The 25,880-nt window shown below is 40.3% G+C and overlaps 2 protein-coding genes across 3 annotated transcripts in view; one reads left to right on the top strand and one right to left on the bottom strand.

The window, feature by feature from the left end:
* The window catches only part of LOC105466836 (histone H2B type 1-J-like), an 88,389-nt gene that overhangs the window by 5,663 nt on the left and 56,846 nt on the right, over positions 1-25,880 (top strand). Inside the window, exon 2 of the mRNA XM_071098188.1 lies at positions 7,838-7,970. The gene's annotated coding sequence lies outside the window, so the exon portion shown is untranslated. The remainder of the gene's footprint in view (positions 1-7,837; positions 7,971-25,880) is intronic.
* Positions 5,335-25,880, bottom strand: part of LOC105466838 (glycine receptor alpha 1) — a 103,385-nt gene continuing 82,839 nt past the window's right edge. The window contains exons 8-9 of one of the 2 annotated variants that reach the window (XM_011715916.3): positions 11,755-11,901; positions 5,335-5,810 (exon numbers count right to left, since the gene is read on the bottom strand). In XM_011715916.3, coding sequence (XP_011714218.1) covers positions 5,496-5,810; positions 11,755-11,901 — 462 coding nt within the window. In that variant the 3' untranslated portion in view covers positions 5,335-5,495. The remainder of the gene's footprint in view (positions 5,811-11,754; positions 11,902-25,880) is intronic. The other variant, XM_011715917.3, reaches the window with a different exon arrangement.

Here is a 25,880-nt window from a genome sequence, read left to right as displayed (position 1 = left end):
AGTTTCTACTGCCCAATACTTTTCTACTTTGGAACTCATTTTGCTGTTCTAATGAATGACAAAGCACCTTAGTTACTGCTTTAAATGACCACATAGCTCCATCAAAACAACATGAAATAGCACCAACGTATGAGCAAACCTATTTAGTGTCTCTACGACTTGAGAAATCCTTAGGAAACAACAGGATGATAATTGGTAGAGGTGTCATCTAGTATGGGCCCTTGCAAATCTAGGTTACTCAGACCTGGGTGAGATATTTGTAGGAAACCTTTGACATTCTGGGATCCTCAGCTAAGACAATCAGAAAAAAGTTATTGGTTTCATTCTCTTAATACTGGGCTTGGTTGAGGAGGGCTTCATTTCAGGATCTTTTTTTTTTTTTTTTAAGTTATTCTATAGGGATTTCAGCTTACCAAGGATGTTCTCCCTCTGCATTGGGATTTCAGGATACAATAAGGCCAAAGCCTTACCAACGTACATGATTTCCCTCATACTGATGCAAGTAGTTCTCAAGAGCAAGGCAGCTCAATTAAAACAAGTCATATTTCTCCTACTCCTCCCTTTGGTCAGGATTAGTACTTGTCTCTGGCTTCACAGAACTGCAGGAAAATAGGAAGGTTTTTTTTAAAATTTTTATTTATTTTTATTTTTTAAGACAGAGTCTCTTTTCACCCAGCCTGGAGTGCAATGGTGTGATCTCGGCTCACTGCAACCTCTGCCTCCTGGGTTCATGTGATTCTCCTGCCTCAGCCTCTCGAATAGCTGGGATTACAGGCACCCGCCACCACGCCCGGCTAATTTTTGTATTTTTAGTAGAGATGGGACTTCACCATGTTGACCAGGGTGGTCTGGAACTCCTGACCTCGGGTAATCTGCCCACCTCAGCCTCCCAAAGTGCTGGGATTACAGGCATGAGCTACCTCACCCAGCCAGGGAAGGTTCTTAATTCAAATTTCTGGAGTTGATTTCTGAGAGGAGGAGCTCAGTGGTAGAAAAGAAGCTAAATTATATTTTAAAAACACGCTGTCTGCTTGCCTATTTAGAGAATTTTGGGGTTGGTTGGTTCAAGAAGGAATGATGCCATATATCAAGGGAAGAGGTCGATTCACTCTTTCTCAACATACCTTACCAGCCCCTCAGAGTGCAAGCCACCTAGCCAACCCAGGAAACATAGCTCACAGAGAAAATCTTGTCTGCCTTTTCAGAGTCGGTGTGGAGGGTGGGTAGAATGTGCAAAAGGTGCTCGTTGAGTAAGATGCTTTCTGGAGTGGTATTCATGGCTCCTTAACTGGGATTCCAGCCAGACTAGGAAACAGCTACAAATCTTAGATCTTGACTTCTGTCCTAAAGCTGATACAGATTGTACCACCACCAAGCCTTGTGCTTGCCAGATTCTTCTAGTAAGGAGGCAGTTACTCCAGACATAATAATCACCCCTTCTATTTCAGTGTGTTGCAATTAACTAAGGAATCTAATTTTCACAGAAGACTGTTATCAGTGATGGTACCAGTTTAGGTGGGGCATCAGCCCACTCTGTAATCTAATGCAGCCTCACAAAACACCATCTCTATATTTTATGATGCTCATAAAGATGTGTACTTTGAGGGAAAGGAACCATGTCTCGTATTTATTTTTCTCCCCAGTATGAACAAAATAGCCTATGAAAAAGATTGGTGAGCTTTTGAGAGGGATTCATTTCTTATTTATTGACAGTTTAGAAGGAATAATTTGGGTCAAAAGACCAATCCTCTTGTTTTTTAGACTCAAAATAGAGTTAAAATCAAGATATTACATATCCACATACACACGGACATACATTTTTTTTTTCCTTTCTGTTCATGCCTGTTCTTGTTCATTCCTTAGAGTCTTAGCTAACAGTGTTTGAAAGGACTAGAGGGTGTCAAAGTTCAGCCATTTATTTTGACTATTCTTGAAATGAATGAGATACATTATAAGCTAATAAGTGAGAATCAATTAAGCAGAAATTTGGTCTGCTTAATTGGTACCTCCTAGATTTGGCTCCTAGAATTAGCTGTAGTTTTGGAGGGTGAAATCACCAATCCTCTATACCAGTGTCCACTTCTCACACCATGTATAAATACTGGTGTGGTCTGGATAAGCAAAGAGTTTGAAAACTGGTAAACCGTTCATTGTACCTAAATCAGTTTTTTGGCCACCATACCACTTGGCATCTGTAATCCCAAAGCATAGTATCCCCTGTGCTCAAACTGAAGAGGAAATTAAGAAAGTATTGCCCTGTTCATTGGAGCCACTTAAAGTAATTGGCTTAGCTTATCTGGTTTGATTTTTCCATAAAGATGAAATTCATGTAATTTGTTAAATCCTTACTACATTATACGTTGATGATAATGTCTTTTCCTTGAATATGCTTCCATTCTTAATTCATGATGATATTTCTGACTTTGTAATGATTCATGTCCTTTCCTCACCACCGTTTGCCAAGAGGGGCAAAGAAAAAAGAAATCTGCAAATTTTCCAAAGGCAATAATGTGTGGGTCCATGTGTTTATGCATGCGTATCCACACATCCACCTTGGAGGGTTTAGAAATCAAAGTGACATTAAATTTTTGGTCGTGTGAATTTCCTGTAGACTAGCTTAAACAGAGTCATAGAGCACTTAGAGCTAAGAGGGAGTTTAGATACTATACTACTCTTCATATTGTGTATTTAGAGAAACTAAAGCCTAGTCCTTTACCCAAGGTCACTCAGCCTATTGTAGTGGCAGGACTAAAATCCAGGTTCTTTTCATTGCTATAATCACTCCACTCATGTTGATTTTCCATAAGGGACACTAGTTTGAAATAGTCTGAGAGAAGATTTCAGTGACATTCCCCCTCTGTGTCTCAAAGAGATTATTCAATTGTTTGTTGGCTACTGTCAACCTGGCAGCTCCCAGTGGGCCCACAAGCTGAATATGGTGGCAGAAGTTCAAGGACCCAGCAGAGGTTGGGCAAATGGCCCAGTGATTTCTCTCTCTCAGATGGATTCCAGACACTACTTATAAGGAGGCTGGTTTGGAATCTGCGGATTATCTGTTTTGAGTGGAGGCAGAATGTCTTAGAACAATGGCGTTGTCTTTAGTTTCTGCTGGAGCTCTAGCACGATTGTTGCCTGATTCACCGAGACTTCAGACATTCTGAATTTAGTCCAGTAATGAGTAAAGTAGGAAGAAGGGCTTAATTTTTTTAGATTAAGAAATGATTTTCCCTAAATAAAGTGAATAAAGTGCTAGTGAAAGGGCCTCTCCAAAGACTCATGCACCACTTGAGAATATAGTGCTAATGAAAGGTGCTGACAGCAGCTCGAAGACTGATGTTCTCATCTTGAAGTGTAGTCGTTCAAGTCCCTCATTTAAACTTTTCCTCCGTTGGACACATGTTTGTGATGGGAGAAAGAGTGGTCTTCAATGAGAGACTTCTACCCACTTGGCTCCCATCTCCCAAGTTTTCTTAGAAAAATAAGATTACAGGTTCTATCATATCATCCAAAGCTGTAATACAGTTTAGCTTTTTGGTCTACACAGGCCAAGAGAAGGGAAGGCAATAATTTATTTTCCCTGGACCTGGATGTAAACACCTTTACCATTCAAGCCTCAAAGCCAAATCCTTTTTTGACTGCATAGTGCATTTTCCTTATGTAAATCTCTTTAGATCTTTGTCTTGACCTGCTAGTTTAGGACTGTATTAGTTATTGTGCTGAGGGAATGGGAGAAAATCCCCTAGGGGAAGGTGCTTTAGGGAAAAGTTAGGCTTCCAGTGTGTCTTCTCTGCTTACCACTCCTCCTCCATCCTGCCTCAAGTTGGAGATTTTTAAAAGACACATTTGAAACCCCAGGCCTCAGGACAAACTGATTGTCAGCTATCTCAACATTCTACCTACACCTTTGATCCAAAGCTCAGACACTAAAGTGCAAAGAAAGAAATGGAACCCCCATACTCTGGCCATGGGCCAAAGCAGGGAAAATGCTTCAGACAATGGTGCCATTATTTCAGGCATAGTGCTGTTGACAGTGGACAGAGGCCTGCTGTCTCCACCTTGCAGACTTCCCATCTGTGATATCCATTTCTGTCAGCAGGACCATGCCCACCCCATCCCCCAAACTAAATTCATCTCCTGGTGCTTCTTTTTTCTGGAGTGCCCTAGCTGTCCCAGGACAATTCTGGCACTTCAGAATTGAAAGAAAAATATTTGTCTAACTTTCCTAAATGTTAAAGCACCTAAAAGGAAAAAAACAGACTTACAAAAATATAACGGGGTCAGCCCCCCAAACTTTGCACATTGTGATATATGATATGTCAAAATATAACAAACATTTTCTAAACATTACTATCTCTCCCCACCCATTTATGTCTAATCGGCAGCAGACTCAACACTGCTGTTTCACCTCTTAAAACTTTACTCTGTAGGACCACTAGAGAATAATTGTATTTCACACCACTGACCCCACCTTCCCAAACATGCACTGAGTTGCAATTCCAAAGAGACTCTCCAAAAAAATAGACATTTGAAAAAAGTATCTGTTTACACTCAGTCTATCTGCATATTATTTTTCAAGATTTTTTTTTTTAAACCATAAAAAAAGGTTGCATATTGGCAATATAATGAGAAAACCACGTTGGCCATTTCTGGGTGGTGGTGGAGGGTGAGTGGGACATTGTTGAAGCACAGAAGCAAGAGGGCTCAGAGAGGTACAGTTGTGGCCTTGAGATGTGAGGGTTGAGCTGGGGTTACCTACATTCTCAATTCTTGGCCTCTGAAATGTCTGTCTCTTTAGTCACTCCCTTCTCGTCTCTCCACCTGTCCCTGTTTCCACTACCCCTTCCCATACCACACAGCCCTCTTGAAGCAGAGGCAAAATGGCTTTTTGGCATGTGTCTGCCTGGGTCAGTTTGAAGACGGGTATGGCATTTGGAGGGGTATGATGTGGGACATACACCAGAGCAAGCTTATTTGTGACTGTTTCCACTCTGGGAAAATTTGTCCATTACTTCTGTGACTTTAAAAATTTAAGCAGTTACTAGGCTGATAGGTTAAGAAACAAATCTTTTGTTTTTGTGGTTTTGCATTAATATTAAGCATGAATATATATCATATATTACATTGCTTTCTTTCTGCTCTGGGGCAGACTGCGCTCTCCTTCCCAACAGGAAAACTGCACAGCCATGGACTGAGATTTTTGAAAGCTATTATTTCCCCAATCCCCACCCCTGCCTTTACCCCCTCCCTTCCTCCCAGCCCTCAGTTCCTATATTAGAAAAGTCCCTCCTGACCCCCCCCGCCCACAGCCCACCCGAGGTTAAATAGTGCCACATTGTAAAATTCATGCATCACTGCATTTTGCTATTGCACATATTGCAGAGAGAGTTGTGTAAGTGTGCCCCCTCCCTCTCTTCCCCTTCTCTTCCTTAGTCTCTCAGATTCCTGTGCTATTCCCACGTTCCCCTCTCCCAGCCTCCCCCAACCTTTCAGACCCTTCACTGGTTGTGGACATCCTCTCTACGGACAATCTTGTAGATGATCCAGTAGAACATGTTGAAAATGAGAAAGGCCATGGGGAAGCCAATGCGGGATATTTTGTCGATCTTCTTAGCCCTCTGGATGAAGAGTTTTCGCATCTCCTCTGGGGACTTAGATGGTGCAGGAGGAGGGTTGGTGGTGTTATTGTTGTTGGCGCCCTTGACTGAGATGCCATCCTTGGCCTGCAGACAGGCTGGGCCCATCCCATAGGCAGAGAAGTTAAAGCGGCCTTCTCCAGCTTCATCCTCCTGGAATAGATTCAACATGGGGCTCTACTTAAAATAAGACAAGGGCTAGGCACCCTCCCTGCAAGGCACTCCTTTGGGGGCCAGGCCATGCCCATCTGGTTCTCCCTGCTTTCCAGACTGCATCACTCTAGGTTTTTGGAGGCTTTTTGGCTGGCTGGGGAGTTCTGCCTTATAGAGGGGCGCCACTTGCCTGCTGAAACAGGTGCAAAACAGGGGATAGGAATGTGGTTCAGAGTCTGGAGACCTGTGTTCAAGTCTCAGCTGTATAAATTGCTGGCTGTATGACCATAGGCAAGTAATTTCCTTCTGTGAGTCTCGGGAATTTTTATTTCATTTTTTCTTCTAGCTGGGGGATAAGATTCTCCCCACTACTCCACAAGTTTCTTTTGACCATCAGAGGTTATAATTAAGAACATATTCAAGGTTGTACTGGGTTTTACTTAGAAATTCGGAGGACAATTTGGAGAGATCCCCTGCTTTGCCTCTGTTGCTTCCTTGCCCTCTTCCCCATCCCATTCCCCAATTAATAGCTCCCAGGAGTGATTGGTAAGGGGGATGGCTATAGGCCAGGATGGAGCAGGAGCTCTGGGCCTCACTTCCATTCTACAAGCCAGGGAAGCCACAGCTTCTTCCTGCCTCCATGTTCCCATATCCCTGGCAGTTGTAACTTCAGACAGACCTCTGGATTTTTACTAAGTTTTCTTTCAAGACCTTTCATCATTTGGCTCCAACTTACCTTTCTAGGCCTTCCTTCTCCCCCACCAGATACTTTGCACCCCTCCAGCTTTGTTTGTACATTTTCTCTTGTGCATTCTCATGTCCCTTCCTTATGCTCACTACCAAAATGCCTGCTGCCCTGATCCTTCTAGTTCATCCCTTTCCCAGGTCATGGTGGTCTTGCCCTGGTCTGAATCATGGAGGCCCTATTGTCTGCTCTCCTCATGTCCAGCTTTGTTATCTTTGCATGTGAGCTCTGAGGAGGAATTGAGAGTCTAATGTTTTGGTCTCAACTGAGCTGTTGATTCAATGTTGGCACTGGGAAGTTTTATCAGCTCACATTGCCCATCTAGATAACGCTTTAAGGAAAGGAACACCATCTTCTGCTTGTTCCCGTGCAGGACCTGGCCAACAGAGAACAAGAAACTCAGTATAGGATCCACTGGTGCCTCTCCATCTCTACTGTAGGACAGGCCACCTTCCAGTTTGTTTGTTTTGTTTTATTTTGTTTGTAGAGATGGGGGTCTCACTATGTTGCCCAGTCTGATCTTGAACTCCTGGCCTCAAGAGATCCTCCTGCCTCGGCTTCCCAAAGTTCTGGGATTACAGGTGTGAGCCACTGTGTCCAGCCCACCATTGCAACAGCCTCCAATCTGCCCCCACCACCCAACCCATCTGAGTCTTTACAACACAGATCTTGGTCATCTTTTGCTTAGAACCTTTTAATAGGCTGCCACTGACTTCAGGTTAATTAAAATCCTGAACACGATAAACAAGGCCTTAGAACCTGGACGCTGCCTGCTTTTCCAGTCTCATCTTGTGCCATTTCTATCTGGTGTCTTTAGTCACCGAAATATTTCCTTATATTTGAAAATGTCATGGTTCTTTTCTTGAATTCCTTTCTTGCCTTTGTGCAAGTTGTTCTCCCTGCCTAGAACACACTCACAACCCCATCTCTTGGCTCCAACTCCTCTTTCACCTAATTTTTCCTCAGAAGCCTTCTCTGAGCTCCCAAGTATAGGCTAGCCGTTCCTGCTGTGTGCTCCATAAGCTCTCTGTACATATCTCCGTCTTTTTTTAAAGCTCTTATCACATTGTTGGTAATTTCTTCATTAACATCTGTCTGTTATTAGATTATAAGCTCCATGAAAGTAGAGGCAAAGTCTGTCATGTTCACTGCACTCTCAACACTGAACATATGAACATAGTCCCTGGTTCATAAGCTCAAAATTTGGTATATGTTTGTTGAGCAAATGTTTACTTGTGTATCTTCACCAGCTTTAGCTGCTTTTTTTTGTTGTTGTTTGTTTGTTCAAATGGAGTTGTATTTTTAGCACCAGAAAGGTTTGAGACATATGGTAAATGCTCAAGAAATCCTTGGAAAATGAATGAATCCTGTCCAACACCATTGCAAAAGTGAGGAGGAAGAGGATGTGCTACACACAGTGCCTGGCAATCAGGTGTTCAGTAAGTACTTGTCTATGAATAGGGCAACAGTAGAAGATTCAATGCCAGGGCCAAGGAGAGGAGCCGGGGGGAGCCGGCCAAGTACTTAGAAGGGGGTGTAAGTCTGACACTATTGCATTTCAATGAAAATCTCCCCTTGCTGGAGCTGGGGTGGTGTTTTATTTTATTTTATTTTTTATTTTAAACTGGGACCTAGTTAGGTAGGAGGAAGTACCAAATTAACTTTTTATGCTGCTTTGTGTGAATTATTCTTTGCCTTTCATCTGTTAAACATGGGAATGGAAGGAGTAGAGGTTTGGATTGAAGACCCCATCTAGCTGGAGGATTATCAATTTCATACTGTGTCTGGGAGAAAAATTCCCTAGGAATGACTGGTAAAAGGCTTGCTATTCTTATTGGAACCAGCAGGTGGCAGGAAATGCATGCCCAACTGCATCTAGAGCGGCTTGGAGCTGGAGCAGGGGAAATCTGGTAGTGTACTCTGGAACTCAGGGAGGTTGCTAGTAGTATGCCTGCTGAGTCTGGTGCTCACAGAAATGGTTTCCTAATAATTTGCCTAAGGAGGCCGGCCAGAGAATTCGAGAACCAGATGCTTTCTGCACAATAAATGAGACAACATGGGAAGATGTTGGGAGCTGGGAAAGCTGGCCAAGATCACAGGCTCTGAGAAATTCAGGCATGTAGCTAGTTCTTCTTCACTCACCATCTGGGACTTAAAATCCCGTCTGCAAACTTCCTGTTAAAGAGAGGTTTCTGCAGAACAAACTGGTACACCTCTAGTGTACAAATCACTTCCCGAGTGGCTTACTCTAAAGAAAACTATTCTTTATGGTGAGCTTAATTCTGCATCATTGTAATTTCTGATATTTGGGCCAACTTAAGAGCCCTTATGAATGAGATTACATTAATTCAAATGCATACAGGGAGGCAGGCAGGAGAAATGTGAGTGGTAAAGTGAGTTGGGGCTGAGAAATGTCCCTGGTTAGAAGGGATGGTATTAATTGGAAAATGCATTCCCTACCTAAAGGCAGTTCCAGTGTACCAGTACCTTATGGGAAGCACATCCAGTGTGGCTGGATGCTGTGATTTTTTTCTAGTGAAGCCAGAAGTGTGATTTTTAAATGCTGACCCCTTAGTCCAGATTTTAAAAACACTCCAGGCCAAAGTAAAGATATTTGCACACCAAATTTGGCCTTCTGGCTACTAGTTTTTGACCTCTGCCTTGTGATGAGGCTTAGTTTTTATTTAAGATCTAGTAAATGCAGGGCCATTTTTATCTGCTTCAGGATGGACACACTGATGAACAGATAAGAACTCACGGTGATATGGTTAATGTTTGGAGGAGAGTCTCGGGTCTTTCAGCACCTCTCCTGCCTTTGCCAGTAGTGCCTCATGATACTGGTGACTTGGCCTTGCTATTGTGGGTCTCCCTCATCAGTTGCATGGAAGGAGTGGATGGGGTGATTGCTGAGGTATCTTCCAGGAGGGAACTGAGCAGGAGAATCTGATCAAATCTAGCTAGTGGCCTTATTCACACTTTATCTGGCCAGAGAGATAGTGTTTGTTTTCTTTTAGTGTGTCAAACTGGTAGATATTTGGGGAAGGTAGAAGCAGCCTTTGAAAGTACCATAGGCCCACCATACTATATATCTTTAGGAGGCTCCATTCTCATTTTAGTCCATGCAAACAGCATCTACTGGAGCTGTGCAGTGCCCAATCAAAAGGGCTGGTGCTAGTAAAATATCTTGGACATAGTCTTTTCAAATTAGTGTTTTTAACAACTGTCTCTAGCAGACGAAATTACAAAAAGCAGCTAGTCTATGGGGGCAGGGGGAGAAAAGGAAAAGTAAAATCCCAGGGATAGTTATGTTTGGTCAGTTTCTTTCTTTAGTTCTTTCTTTTTTTTCTTTCCTTTCTTTCCTTTCTTTCCTTTCTTTCTTTTCTTTCTCTCTCTCTTTTTTTTTTTTTTTTTTTTGACAAAGTCACTATGTTGCCCACATTGGTTTGGAACTCCTGGGCTAAAGCAATCCTCTCACCTCAGCCTTCCTAATAGTTGGGATTATAGGCACAAACCATCGTGCCAGTTTCTTAATTAGACTTTTTTTTTTTTTTTTTTTTAAAGCATCAGAGGTTAGGTATTAAATGGACAACATAGAGTAACTAAAACCAGGGGTCATTTAAGAAGTTCTATCTGGCTTGCTGAACCCAAGACAATTTCCTCCTTAATGTAGTTTAGAAGGATGGTGATATCTTAATTCCCATGAACGTCTTCTGTCTTGGAATGTTGGCCTCCTCCCTGTGGTAAACTACCAGAAGTTAATTGAATCAGATTGCTGATGTTTAAGAAACATACTGATGGAAATGTGTGTATATGTAATCATTTAAATCCTTGGCACTTGTGTGGCAGGAACAAAACTTAAAGCTACTTTGGCATCCCCTGATTTAATTCTCACCAGAGTTCCCCTTTATATGCACTTTGCACATGGAGAACCTGAGCCCAAGAATAGGCTAGCTCGAAGTCACATACTAAAGAAAACTAAGAGGCAGGGTCCTTTGTCACAGCACATTGTGCTTGGGCAGACAACTATTTTGTTTTGTTTTATTTTATTTTTGAGCTTTACTGACTAATAGACAACGATTTTATATAGGTCAGTCTAAAGCTTGTGGGACCTGGCACATTGCAGGTACGTGCTGTGACCTGCAACGCTATGACAGGGTCCCTGGTTGCCCTAATCTGTCACTGGAAAAACTTCAGACTCTCTGTCTGGAGGCTTCTTCTTTATTGCTTTTAATGGCCAAAACTGCAATTATTTTTGCATCAACCTAATCGTTTGTTTATCCCTTTGTTCATTTGTTTAACAAATACTTATTGCATGCTCACTGTATGTTAGGCATTGTGTTAGGCACCAGAGATAGACCTTGGAGCAAAAACAAACACGGTCTCTGCTTTTATGGAGCTTGCGATTTGGTGGAAGAGATTGGCTTTAAAAAATCACATCATTGAATTTACGCTTTTAAATCGGGATACATTTTTAGAAGTTTAGAAATTGAGTTCAATTGGAACATGGCATTTGCTAGGACACACAGTGTACTGGAAGAGCAGTACAGGGAAAGAGAACAAGATATTAAAAGTCCTGTGTGTATGTTTGAAGAACTAAGGAAAAAGCCAGGGTGGTTGGATCTTCTGGGGAACTAGTTATGGACCCAGGGTATGGAGCAGTTTGTGAACAGAGGTTGGTAACTTTTCAGAGGTGCCATGTCAAATACTCCTTTTTTCAATCCCTCATATGGAGAGAGAACCCACTCTGGCGGAGATCTTGCTTGTTGCCTCTTTCCTGGAGGCAGGAAGCAAAGGCCTGAACCTGGGCATTCTACTTTAAGATCTCACCTTTTGTGGTGCAATTGTCTTCTGGAATCAAGCCTATTAAAACAATGCAGGCTTGCAGAAAAAAGCCAATGGACATCTCCCAATCTTTTAGACTTATAGTTAGTTATTTTCTTGACCCCATCAGCTTTTAATTAATTAGTTCTGCCTTTAGGTATAACTTGATAATTTCTGTAGTGTTACTGTTACGATTCGAAGAGTGACTGCCTATAGACCCAACTCTAGGGCATTATTTATGGGAGGGAAAGCTGAGACCTCTAGGTGTTTAATTTCTGTTTCTAACCTGCCTTGCACATTGAGAAGGGTGGACCACTGAAACAAATAACACAGACAAGACTGCTTAGAAATCTTTTGTTCACTACCAGCTATCCCTCCTTAGGCAGTGACCCAAAGGCCTACCTTGTGATGTCTCCGCTTCCTCCTGAATCGGAGCAGCTCTTTATGTTGCCGAGACACAAAGTTAACGGCAGCATATTCTAGTAGGGCTGAGAACACAAAGAGCAGGCAAACTGCCATCCAAATGTCAATGGCTTTCACATAGGACACCTAGAGTGGGGGTGGAGGAGAAACACAGGGAGGTGAGAGCAGGGGAGTGTAAAATATTAAGCTCTTCAGTAGTTCCCCACATCACCCACTGCTGTCTGCTCCTCAGCTAGGTTATTAGGGTGGAGGTAGAGAGGAAAACAGAAGAGAAATACATCAAACAGACTGGAAAGAATATCGGGGTAAATAGATTATAGTACCTATGAGAGTACTAAAGAGAGGACGGTGGTATATTTAGCATTATCACTTAGAACAGAATGCTGTGTTTTGTTTAAGGGTGATCGGAACAAACTGTTGTACTGAGCATTAAAAGTGAATGAAGGATGTCAGCAAAAATGTCATCGTAAGGACCTGAAAATTCCTCCAAAAAATTAATGGGAACACTGGAAAAAATTGTCAGTGCCAACTTTTCAGACCTCCACTAATTACCAAAGGCTTATATCAGTCCTGTCAACATTTATTCAAGAAAATCAGCTGAATCTTAATAAGAACACAAGTTTTGTGGCATTGTTTAAAAGTGTTATTGAGATATAATTCACATACCATACAATTCTTACATTTAAAATGTACAGTTTAACGATTTTTAGAATATTCACACATGTGTGCAACCATCATCATCAGTCAATTTTAGAACGTTTTCATTACCTCAAAAATAAATCTGTTACCTTTTAGCTATCACCTCTCTATTCCCCTAACCATAAACAACCACTAATCCATATCTTATATGAATGAAATAATACAATATGTGGCCTTTTATGATTGGCCTCTTTCACTTAGCGTAATATTTTCAAGGTTCATTCACACTGTAACATGTATCAGTATTTCATTCCTTTTTATGGCTGAATAATACCCTGTTTTATGGATATACAACATTTTGTTTATCCGTTAATCAGTTAATGGATATTTAAGTTTTCTACTTTTTAGCTACTGTGAGTAATGCTGCTATAAACAACCAAGTACAAGTTTCTGCACTGACATGTATTTTCATTCCCCTTGGAGCTTTGTGGTGTTTTGCCATATTCCTATCCTAATCTATCCAGCTCCATGGTAGCCTTGAAAACCAACAGCTGTCTGGAAGCCATTGGATGGAGCAGAACACAGTTGGAGCTTCTTCAATGCCTCATTCCCAGAGAGTTATCATCGTTTGACATACCTCATGGTTCCCTCAAAAATGCCACTCATAAGGCTGTCTTTATTTGACCTGATTTGGAGCTGTCTCCATGTGAACAACCTTTTCTTTGAGGGCATTCATCAAAAGCAATCAACAGTAATTGCTACCTGAGGCAGTTGGGGCAAAATAATAAGTTAATCAAAAAGCTGAAAAGGAAAAGCTGGGTAATGAGATGTTTATAGGGGGCTTTGGAAAGCTCTGACATATTCTTGGGAAACTGTGTGCAAACTTAGAGCTGTGTGCATTCCCGGGAAGACCTGAGATGGCTCTAGGCACTCACCTTTGGCTAACCTTGATAGTCTGAGCAAGCAGGAAGTGGAGCCTGAGTCAAAGTTGTAAACTGCCTTGCAGAATGTTTAAGATAGAGAGCCCCTTGGTGAAGGCTAGGAGACTTATAGGTTCCGGCCATTTAAGAAACCTTTGTCTGATTTTAAGCTGACTACCAACCTAACTGAGCAGAGACTTCAGTGGTCCTACAAAATAAATAATACAAACTTTACGGAATTAGTTCAGAAAAGTTACTGAATAGCAACAGCAACAAATCCTGAAGAGAGGGGAGAATTTGATTTTCAAAGTTGCCACATTATATTATTAAAATGTCTAAAATTGGTTGGCAAGATGGCCAAATAGGAACAGCTCTGGTCTGCAGCTCCCAGCAAGATCAATGCAGAAGGCGGGTGATTTCTGCATTTCCAACTGAGGTACCCAGCTTATCTCACTGGGACTGGTTAGACAGTGGGTGCAGCCCACAGAAGGTGAGCTGAAGCAGAGTAGGGTGTCGCCTCACCCAGGAAGCGCAAGGGGTTGGGGATTTCCCTCCCCTAGCCAAGGAAAGCCTTGAGGGACTGTGTCGTGAGGGATGATGCACTCTGGCCCCAGATACTACTCTTTTCCCAGGGTCTTTGCAACCTGCAGACAAGGAGATTCCCTCGGGTGCCTATGCCACCAGGGCCCTGGTTTTCAAGCACAAAACTGGGCAGCCATTTGGACAGACACCGAGCTAGCTGCGGGAGTTTTTTTTTTTTTCATACCCCAGTGGCACCTGGAACCCCAGCAAGACAGAACCATTCACTCCCCTGGAAAGGAGGCTGAAGCCAGCGAGCCAAGTGGTTTAGCTCAGCAGATCCCATCCCCATGCAGCCCAGCAAGCTAAGATCCACTGGCTTGAAATTCTCGCTGCCAGCACAGCAGTCTGAAGTCGACCTGGAACCCTTGAGCTTGGTGAGGGGAGAAGTGTCCACCATTACTGAGGATTGAGTAGGTGGTTTTCCCCTCACAGTGTAAACAAAGCTGCCGGGAAGTTCGAACTGGGTGGAGCACACCACAGCTCAGCAAAGCCTCTGTAGCCAGGCTGCCTCTCTAGATCCCTCCTCTCTGGGCAGGGCATCTCTGAAAGAAAAGGAGCAGCCCCAGTCAGGGGCTTATAGATAAAACTACCATCTCCCTGGGACAAAGCACCTGGGGGGAAGGCGTAGCTGTGGGAGCAGCTTCAGCAGACTTAAACGTTCCTGCCTGCCAGTTCTGAAGAGAGTAGTGGATCTCCCAGCACAGCACTCGAGCTCTGCTAAGGGACAGACTGCCTCCTCAAGTGGGTCCCTGACCCCCATGCCTCCTGACAGAGAAACACCTCCCAGCAGGGGTTGAAAGACACCTCATAGAGGAGAGCTCCAGCTGGCATCTGGCAGCTGCCCCTCTGGGATGAAGTTTCCAGAGGAAGGAACAGGCAGCAATCTTTGCTGTTCTGCAGTCTCCACTGGTGATAACCAGGAAAACAGGGTCTGGAGTGGATCTCCAGCAAACTCCAGCAGACCTGCAGCTGAGGGGCCTGACTGTTAGAAGGAAAACTAACAAACAGAAAGGAATAGCATCAAAATCAACAGAAAGGACAGCCATACAGAAATCCCATCTGAAGGTCACCAGCATCAAAGACCAAAGGTAGATAAATCCATGAAGAAGAGGAAAAACCAGCACAAAAAGGCTGAAAATTCCAAAAACTGGAATGCCTTTTCTCCTCCAAAGGATCACAACTCCTTGCCAGCAAGGGAACAAAACTGGACAGAGAACGAGTTCGACAAAGTCACAGAAGTAGGCTTCAGAAGGTGGAGAATAACAAACTCCTCTGAGCTAAAGGAGCATGTTCTAATACAAGGCAAGGAAGCTAAGAACCTTGAAAAGAGGTTAGAAGAATTGCTAACTGGAATAACAAGTTTAGAGAAGAACATAAATGACCTGATGGAACTGAAAAACATAGCACGAGAACGTCGTGAAGCATACACAAGTATCAATAGCTGAATCGATCAAGTGGAAGAAAGGATATCAGAGATTGAAGATCAATTTAGTGAAACAAAGCATGAAGACAAGATTAGAGAAAAAAGAATGAAAAGGAACAAAGAAAACTTCCAAGAAATATGGGACTATGTGACAAGACCAAACCTACGTTCAATTGGTGTACCTGAAAGTGACAGGGAGAATGGAACCAAGTTGGAAAACACTCTTCAGGATATCCGGGAGAACTTCCCCAACCTAGCAAGACAGGCCAACATTCAAATTCAGGAAATACAGAGAACACCACAAAGATACTCCTTGAGAAGAGCAACCCCAAGACACATAATTGTCAGATTCACAAAGGTTGAAATGAAGGAAAAAATGTTAGGGGCAGCCAGAGGGAAAGGTCGGGTTACCCACAAAGGGAAGCCCATCAGACTAACAGCAGATCTCTTGGCAGAAACCCTATAAGCCAGAAGAGACTGGGGGCCAATATTCAACAATCTTAAAGAAAAAAATTTTCAACCCAGAATTTCATATCCAGCCAAACTAAGCTTCATAAGCAAAGGAGAGCTTCATAAACAAAGGAGAACTAAAATCCTTTACAGACAAGCAAATGCTGAGAGATTTCATCTCCACCAGGCCTGTCGTACAAGAGCTCCTGAAGGAAGCACTAAACATGGAAAGGAACAGCTGGTACCAGCCACTGCAAAAACATATCAAATTGTAAAGACCATTTACACTATGAAGAAACCACATCAACTAACGGGAACAATAACCAGCTGGCATCATAATGACAGGATCAAATTCACACATAACAATGTTAATCTTAAATGTAAACAGGCTAAACGCCCCAGTTAAAAGACACAGACTGGCAAATTGGATAAAGAGTCAAGACTCAGCAGTGTGCTGTATTTAGAAGACCAGTCTCACGTGCAAAGACACACATAGGCTCAAAATAAAGGGATGGAGGAATGTGTGTGTGTGTGTGTGTGTGTGTGTGTATGTATAATATGTATGTTTTTTATTGAGACAGAGTTCTGCTCTTGTTGCCCAAGGTGGAGTGCAATGGCACGATCTCAGCTCACCACATCCTCCGCCTCCTGGGTTCTAGCCATTCTCCTGCCTCAGCCTCCCAAGTAACTGGGATTACAGGCATGTGCCACCATGCACGGCTAATTTTGTATTTTTAGTAGAGATGGGGTTTCTTCAGGTTGGTCAGGCTGGTCTCCAACTCCTGACCTCAGGTGATCCACCTGCGTCCGCCTCCGAAAGTGCTGGGATTACAGGCATGAGCAATCGTGTCTGGCAGGATGGGGGGATATTTACCAAGGAAATGGAAAGCAAAAAAAAAAAAAAAAAAAACAACAAAAAAAACCGGGGTTGCAATCCTAGTTTCTGATAAAACAGACTTTAAACCAACAAAGATCAAAAAAGACAAAGAAGAGTATTACATAATGGTAAAGGGATCAATGCAACAAGAAGAGCTAACTATCCTAAATATATATGCACCCCATACAGACCCAGATTCATAAGGCAAGTTCTTAGAGACCTACAAAGAGACATAGACTCCCAAACAATAATAGTGGGAGACTTTAGCACCCCACTGTCAATATTAGACAGATCAACGAGACAGAAATTGACAAGGATATTCAGGACGTGAACTCAGCTCTGGACCAAGCAGACCTAATAGAAATCTACAGAACTCTCCACCCAAAATCAACAAAATATATGTTCTTCTTAGCAACACATCACACTTATTCTAAAATTGACCACATAATTGGAAGTAAAACATTCCTCAGCAAATGCAAAATAATGGACATCATAACAAACAGTCTCTCAGACCACAGTGCAATCAAACTGGAACTCGGGATTAAGAAACTCACTCAAAACCACACAATTCCATGGAAACTAAACAACCTGCTCCTGAATAACTACTGGGTAAGTAACAAAATTAAGGCAGAAATAAATAATTTATTTGAAACCAATGAGAACAAAGACACAACATACCAGAATCTCTGGGACACATCTAAAGCAGTGTTTAGAGGAAAATTTATAGCACTAAATGCCCACAGAAGAAAGCAGAAAAGATCTAAAATTGACACCCTAACATCAGAATTAAAAGAACTAGAAAAATAAGAGCAAACAAATTCAAAAGCTAGCAGAAGACAAGAAATAACTAAGATCAGAGCAAAACTGAAGGAGATAGAGACATGAAAAACCCTTCAAAAAATCAATGAATCCAGGGGCTGGCTTTTTGAAGATTAACAAAATATATAGACTGCTAGCCAGAATAATAAGAGAGAAGAATGAAATAGACACAATAAAAAGGATAAAGGGGATATCACCACTGATCCCACAGAAATACAAACTACCATCAGAGAATATTATAAACACCTGTATGCAAAAAACTAGAAGATCTAGAAGAAATGGATAAATTCCTGGACACATACACCGTCTCAAGACTAAACCAGGAAGAAGTTGAATCCTGGAACAGGCCAATAACAAGTTCTGAAATAGAGACAGTAATTAATAGCCTACCAACCATAAAAAGCCCAGGACCAGACGGATTCACAGCCAAATTCTACCAGAGGTACAAAGAGGAGCTGGTGCCATTCATCTGAAACTATTCCAAACAATAGAAAAGGAAGGACACCTCCCTGACTCATTTTATGAGGCCAGCGTCATCCTGATACCAAAACTCATTTTACGAGGTCAATATCATCCTGATACCAAAACCTGGCAGAGACACAACAAAAAAAGAGAATTGCAGGCCAATATCCCTGATGAACATTGATGCGAAAATCCTCAATAAAATACTGGCAAACCAAATCCAGCAGCACATCAAAAAGCTTATCCATGACCATCAATTCAGCTTCATCCCTGGGATGCAAGGCTGGTTCAACATATGCAAATCAATAAACATAATCCATCACAAAAACAGAACCAATGACAAAAAACCATGATTAGCTCAATAGATGTAGAAAAAGCCTTCGATAATATTCAACGCCCCTTCATGCTAAAAACTCTCAATAAACTGGGTATTGATGGGATGCATCTCAAAATAATAAGAGCTACTTATGACAAACCTACAGCCAATATCATACGGAACGGGCAAAAGCTGGAAGCATTCCCCTGGAAAGCCGGCACAAGACAAGGTTGCCCTCTCTCACCACTCCTATTCAACATAGTATTGGAAGTGCTGGTCAGGGCAGTCAGGCAAGAGAAAGAAATAAAGCGTATTCAAATAGGAAGAGAGGAAGTCAAATTATCTCTGTTTGCAGATGACATGATTGTATATTTAGAAAACCCCATCGTCTCAGCCCCAAATCTCTTTAAGCTGATAAGCAACTTCAGCAAAGTCTCAGGATACAAAATCAATGTGCAAAAATCACAAGTATTCCTATACACCAATAATAGACAAACAGAGAAGACCCAAATAATGAGTGAACTCCCATTCACAACTGCTACAAAGAGAATAAAATACTTAAGAATACAACTTACAAGGGATGTGCAGGAACTCTTCAAGGAGAACTACAAACCACTGCTCAAGGAAATAAGAGAGGACACAAACAAATGGAAGAACATTCCATGCTCATGGATAGGAAGAATCAATATTGTGAAAATGGCTATACTTCCCAAAGTAATTTATAGATTCAGTGCTATCCCCATCAAGCTACCACTGACTTTCTTCACAGAAGTAGAAAAAAACTACTTCAAATTTCATATGTAACCAAAAAAGAGCCCGCATAGCCAAGACAATCTTAAGCAAAAAGAACAAAGGTGGAGGCATCACACTACCAGACTTCAAGCTATACTACAAGGCTACAGTAACCAAAACAGCATGGTACTGGTACCAAAACTGATATATAGACCAACGGAACAGAACAGAGGCTTCAGAAATAATGCCATATATCTACAACCATCTGATCTTGACAAAAACAAGCAATGGGGAAAGGAGTCCCTATTTAATAAATGGTGTTGGGAAAACTGGCTAGCCATATGCAGAAAACTGAAACTGCACCCCTTCCTTACACCTTATACAAAAATTTAGATAGATTGAGTACTTAAATGTAAGACCTAAAACCAAAAAATCCCTAGAAGAAAACCTAGGCAATACCATTCAGGACATAGGCCTGAGCAAAGACTTCATGACTAAAACACCAAAAGCAATGGCAACAAAAGCCAAAATTGACAAGTGGGATCTAATTAAACTAAAGAGCTTCTGCACAGCAAAAAACCCAAAAAAACAAAACAAACAAACAAAAAAACACACAACAACAAAAACTCTCATCAGAGTGAACAGGCAACCTACAGAATGGGAGAAAATTTTTGCAATCTTTCCATCTGACAAAGGGCTAATATCCAGAATCTATAAAGAACTTAAACAAATTTATAAGAAAAAGCAGCCCCATCGAAAAGTGGGTGAAGGATATGAACAGACACTTCTCAAAAGAAGACATTTATGTGGCCAACAAACATGAAAAAAAGCTCATCATCACTGGTCATTAGAGAAATGCAAATCAAAACCACAGTGAGACACCATGTCACACCAGTTAGAATGGCCATCATTAAAAAGTCGGGAAATAACGGATGCTGGAGAGGATGTGGAGAAATAGGAATGCTTTTACACTGTTGGTGAGAATGTAAATTAGTCCAACCATTGTGGAAGACTGTGTGGCAATTCCTCAAGGATCTAGAACTAGAATTTGACCAACAATCCCATTATTGGGTATACAGCCAAAGGATTATAAATCATTCTACTATAAAGACACATGTACGTGTATGTTTATTGCAGTACTGTTCACAATAGCAAAGCCTTGGAGCCAACCCAAATGTCCATCAATGATAGACTGGATAAAGAAAATGTGTCACATATACACTATGGAATATAATGCAGCCATAAAAAGGATGAATTCATGTCCTTTGCAGGGACATGGACGAAACTGGAAACCATTATTCTCAACAAACTAACACAAGAACAGAAAACCAAACACTGCATGTTCTCACTTATAAGTGGGAGTTCAACAGTGAGAATACATGGACACAGGGCAGGGAACATCACACACTAGGGCCTATTGGGTGGTGGGGTGCTAGTGGAGGGATAGCATTAGGAGAAATACCTAACGTAGATGATGGGTTGATGGGTGCTGCAAACCACCATGACATGTGTATACCTATATAACAAACCGGCATGTTCTGCACATGTATCCCAGAACTTAAAAAAAAAAAATGTCCAGTTTTAACAAAAATTCTAAGACATGCAAAAAAGGGGAAAGTATGACTCATACATAGGGTGAAAAGTAGTCAAAAGAAGCTGCCCCTGAGGAAGCCCAGATGCTGGACTTAGTAGACAAAGACTTTAAATCAGTTATTTTAAGTATGTTCAACAAACTAAAGGAAACTATGTCTAAACAACTAAAGGAAAATATGAGAGCAGTGTCTCACAAATTATAGCATATTAGTAAAGAGAAATGATAGCCTGTAATCCCAGCATTTTGGGAGGCTGAGGTGGGTATATCACCTCAGGTCAGGAGTTTGAGACCAGCCCGGCCAACATGGTGAAACCTCGTCTCTACTAAAAATAGAAAAATTTTCCAGGCATGGTGGTGGTTGCCTGTAATGCCAGCTTACTTGGGAGGCCGAGATTGGAGAATCACTTGAACACAGGAGGCAGAGGCTGCAGTGAGCTGAGATCGTATCACCACACTCTAGCCTGGGCAACAGAGCGAGAGTCCATCTCAAAAAAAGAAATGATAAAATAGAAATTCTGGAGTTGAAAAGTAAAATAACTGAAATGAAAACTTCACGAGATGGAATCAACAGTAGATTTACGAAGACAGAAGAATCAGGAAGCTTAAAGAAGAATCAGTGAATTTTAGATTATATGGTCTGAGGAACAGAATGAAGAAAAATAAACAGCCCCAGAAACCTGTGGGAAACCATGTAATGCACCAACAAAATGTTTAGTAGGAATCTGCAGTGGAGACAGGAAGAGAAAGAATATTTTAAAAAATAGTGCCTGAAACTTATCAAATGTGTTGAAAAATAGTAATCTATACATCTAAGAAGCACAGGGAACTCCAAGTAAGATAAAGAGATCCACACCTACACACATCCTCATCAAAATGTCAGAAGACAAGGTCAGAATCTTTTTTTTTTTTTTTTTCCAGATGGAGTCTCGCTCTGTCGCCCAAGCTAGAGTGCAATGGCTAGATCTCTTCTCACTGCAATCTCCACCTCCCAGGTTCAAGAAATTCTCCTGCAAAGGCAGAATCTTAAAACAGCAAAAGAGAAGCAACTTCTTTTGTACAAGGGATTCTTGATTAACAGTTGTATTCTCATTAATACCATGGGGTACAGAAGACAGTGGGATAACATTTTCAAAGTGCTGAAAGGAAAAGACTGCCAATTTTTCTCAAGAATTCTGTATCCCTTAAAAAGGAAAAATATATTTTTAGGTAAACAAAAGCTGAACTACTTCCATTAGCAGATCTGTCCTACAAGAAATACTAAAGGACGTCCTTTAGGCTGAAATAAAAGGATGCTAGACCATAACTCAAATTCATATGAAGAAATAAGGAGTATTAGTAAAAGTAACTGCATAGGTAAATATTCAAGACAATATGAAAAAATGTAGTTTTTGTTTGTAACTTTTTTCTCCTATCTGATTTAAAGGACAACTGAGTAAAGCAATGATTATAAACCTGTGTTAATTAACATATAATGAAGATGTAATTTGTATGATAATAGTGTAAAGAAAGGGGGAGGTAATTGAGCTATATAGGAGCAAAGTTTTTTGTGTACTGTTATGAACTGAATGTTTGTGTGCCCCTAAAATTCATATGTTGACGTCCTTACCCCCAATATGACTGTATTTGGAGACAGGGCCTACGAGGAAGTGATTAGGTTAGAGTTAGGGTTAGGGTTAGGGTTAGATCTTAGAGGTGAGATCTTTAGGGTGAGATCTTACAGGTGGGGCCTTAATTCAGTAGAAATTAGAACTCTGTCTCTACCATGTTAGGACAAAGCAAGAAAGTGGTCATCTGCAAACCTGAAAGAGAACCTTCACTAGCAACTGAATTAGCTGCTACCTTGATTTTGGACTTCCCAGGTTTTAGAACTATGAGAAATAAATTTTTATTGTTTAAACCACCAAATCTGTGGCATTTGTTTTAGTAGTCCAAGTAAACTAAGACACTGTTGTGATTAAGTTAGTATTAATAATCTGAATTAGATGTTTCTGAAATAAGATGAAATTGTAATCCCCAGGGCAATCATGAAAAAAATAACTAAAAAAAAAAAAAAAAAAAGTAAAAGAAATGACCAGGGAATTAAGATGACACACTAGAAAATAGTGTTTTTTTGTTTTTTTGTTTTTTTGTTTTTTTTTTTTTGAGACAAGGTCTTGCTTTGTTACCCAGGCTGGAGTGCAGTGTTGCAAGCATAGCTCACTGCAGCCTCAATTTCCAAGGTTCAAGCTATCCTGCCACTTCAGCCTCCTAAGTAGCTAGGACTACAGCTGTATGCCATTCCATCCAGCTATTTTTTTAAAAGTATCTTTTGCAAAGATGGGGTTTCACCATGTTGGCCAGGCTGGTCTTGGACTCCTGAACTCAAGCAACCCAAAGTGCTGGGATTATAGGCATGAGCAACTGCACTCACAAAAATACATATTTAATGTAAAAAGGCAGTAACGGAGGAACAAAGACACAAAAAAGATAAGATATATATAGAAAACAACACAATGGCAGATGTAAATGATACTAAATTGCATTTTTTATTACATTAATTAAATTAAGTGGAAATAGGCTAAACAAACTAATTGAAAGAGATTGTCAGACTTGATTAAAAAATAAAATGCAACTACATACTGTCTATAAAAGACACACTTTAGATTCAAAGACACAACTAGGATAAAAGTAGAAGAATGGAAAAAAACGTACCATGTAAACACTAACCAAAAGAGGCCTGTAGGTGATTATACCAATATCAGAAAAAAAAAACCCACAAACAAACCAATCTTTAGGAAAAAAAATTGTTATTAAGAGATGAAGAGCATTTGATAATAAGAGAGTCAATACATCAAGAAATATAACAATTATAAACATCTATGCATCTAACAACAGAGTCCCAAAATGTATGAAGCAAAATTGCCTGAATTGAAGCGATAAATAGATAATTCAACAATAATACTTGGAGTCTTCAAAACCCTGCTTTTTATAATGAATAGAACAATTAGAAGATCACCAAGGAAATGAAAACTTTAAATAACACTGTAAACCAACTAGACCTAAGAAACACCTATAGAACACTCCACCCAATAACAGAAGAATATACATTCTTCTGAAGTGCACATGGAGTATTTTCAGAATAAACCATGTATTATGCATAGAACAAGTCTCAGACTTAAAATAGTTGAAATCATACCAAATATGTTTTCTGATTTCAATGAAATATTAAAAATAAATAACCAAAAGTAAGTTGGAAAACTCACAAAAATGAATTAATGCATCAAAGAATAAATAAAACATAAATTAAGGAATACTCTGAGATGAACTAAAAACACAACATACTAAAACTAATAAGATGCAGCTAAAATCATTTTTAGAGGGAAGTGTATAGCTGTAAACATCTGTTTTAAAGAGAAGAAAGGTCCCAGATCAATAACCTAACTTTGCACCTTAAGAAACTAGGAAGGCAAACTAAAGTCAAAGCAAGCAGAAGGAAGAAAATAATAAAGATTGGAATGGTAATAAGTAAAATAGTAGAAAAATAATAGAGAAAATCAGTGAAACCAAATGTTGATTCTTTGAAAAAATTAGCAAAATTGAATAATTTCTAACAATACCGTTCAAGAAAAAAAATGAGAGAAGAATCAAATTACTAAAATAAAGAGTGAAAGAGGGGGCATTATCATTGACTTTACAGAAATAAAAAGGATTATAAGGGAATACTTTGAACAACTGTATGCCAATAAATTTGATAACCTAAATGAGGTGGTCAAATTTCTAAAAAGACACTGACTCAAAAAGAAATAGAGGCCAGGGATGGTGGCTCTTGCCTGTAATCCCAGCACTTTGGGAGGCCAAGATGGGTGGATCACCTGAGGTCAGGAGTTTGAGACCAGCCTGGCCAACATGGCGAAACCCCATCTCTACTAAAAATGCAAAAATTAGCCAAGCATGGTGGCATGCACCTTTAAACCTAGCTACTTGGGAGGCTGAGGCAGGAGAATTGCTTGAACCCAGGAGGCAGAGGTTGCCATGAGCCAAGATCGTGCCACTGCGCTCCAGCCTGGGTGACAACAGCAAAACTCCATCTTAAAAAAAAAAAAAAGAAAATTTGAATACACACATAACATGTAAGGAGATTAAATTAGTAATAAAAATTCGACAAAGAATTGTCCAGGACCAGATGGCTTCCTTCATTAATTCCACCAAACATTTAAAGAATTAACACGAATCCTTCTTATACTCTCTCAGAGAAGTGGAATTGGATAGAACATTTCCCAACTCATTCTAAGAAGCTAGTATTACCCTGACAACAAAACCAAAGAAATCACAATAAAGAAAACTACATATCAATATTTCTTATGAATATAGACAAAAAAAAAAAAACTCAAGAAAACACTAGCAAACCAAATCCAGTGACATATGAAAAAGAATTACACATTATGAGTGAGTGGGATGTATCCCAGGAATGCAATGTTGGTTGAACATACAAAAATCAGTCACTATATGAATAAAATAAAGGAAAAATATCACATGATTCTCTAAATAGATGCAGAAACAGGATTTGACAAAATTCAACACCTTTCATGGTAAAAATACTCAACAAATTAATAATTGAAAACTTCCTCAAACTGTAAAGGGCATCTATGTAAAACCCACAGCTAAACTCATGCTTAATAGTGAAAAATGGAAAGCTTTCTATGTAAGATCAGGAATGAGACAGGAATATCTGTTCCTACCAGTTCTGTTCTTCATTGTACTGGGAGATCTAGCCAGGGAAATTAGGTGAGAAAAAGAAATAAATGACATCTAGGTGAGAAAGGAAAAAGTAAAGCAATCTCTATTTGTACATCACATGGTCTTGTATAAAGAAAATCCTAAGGATGTATAAAAGACTTAGAGTTAATAAATGAGTTCAACAAAGTTATTGGATACAAGATGAACATACAAAAATCAATTGTATTTCTATGGACTAGAATTTAAAAATTAAACTTAAAAACAATTCAATTTATATAGCTTAAAAGAATATATCTCTACAACACCTGTTATATAATTTAACAAAATAGGTGCAAGACTTGTACACTGAAAACTAGAAATCTTTCTTGAAAGAAATTAAAGATGACCTAAATAAATGGGAAGAAATCCCATGTTGATGGACTGGAAGACATAATATTGTTAAGATGGCAATACTCCCCTGATTAGTCCATGGATTCAATGCATTCTTTATTAAAACTCCAGCTACTTTTTTCATTTCAAAAATTGACAAGCTGCTTCTAAAATTTATATTTGTGTGCAAATGCAAAAGACAGAGA

Source organism: Macaca nemestrina, chromosome 6, assembly GCF_043159975.1.
Source record: "Macaca nemestrina isolate mMacNem1 chromosome 6, mMacNem.hap1, whole genome shotgun sequence".
Taxonomy (NCBI): Eukaryota; Metazoa; Chordata; class Mammalia; order Primates; family Cercopithecidae; genus Macaca; species Macaca nemestrina.
Note: the sequence above shows the minus strand (reverse complement) of the source record. Positions and strands in the feature narration are given on the sequence as shown.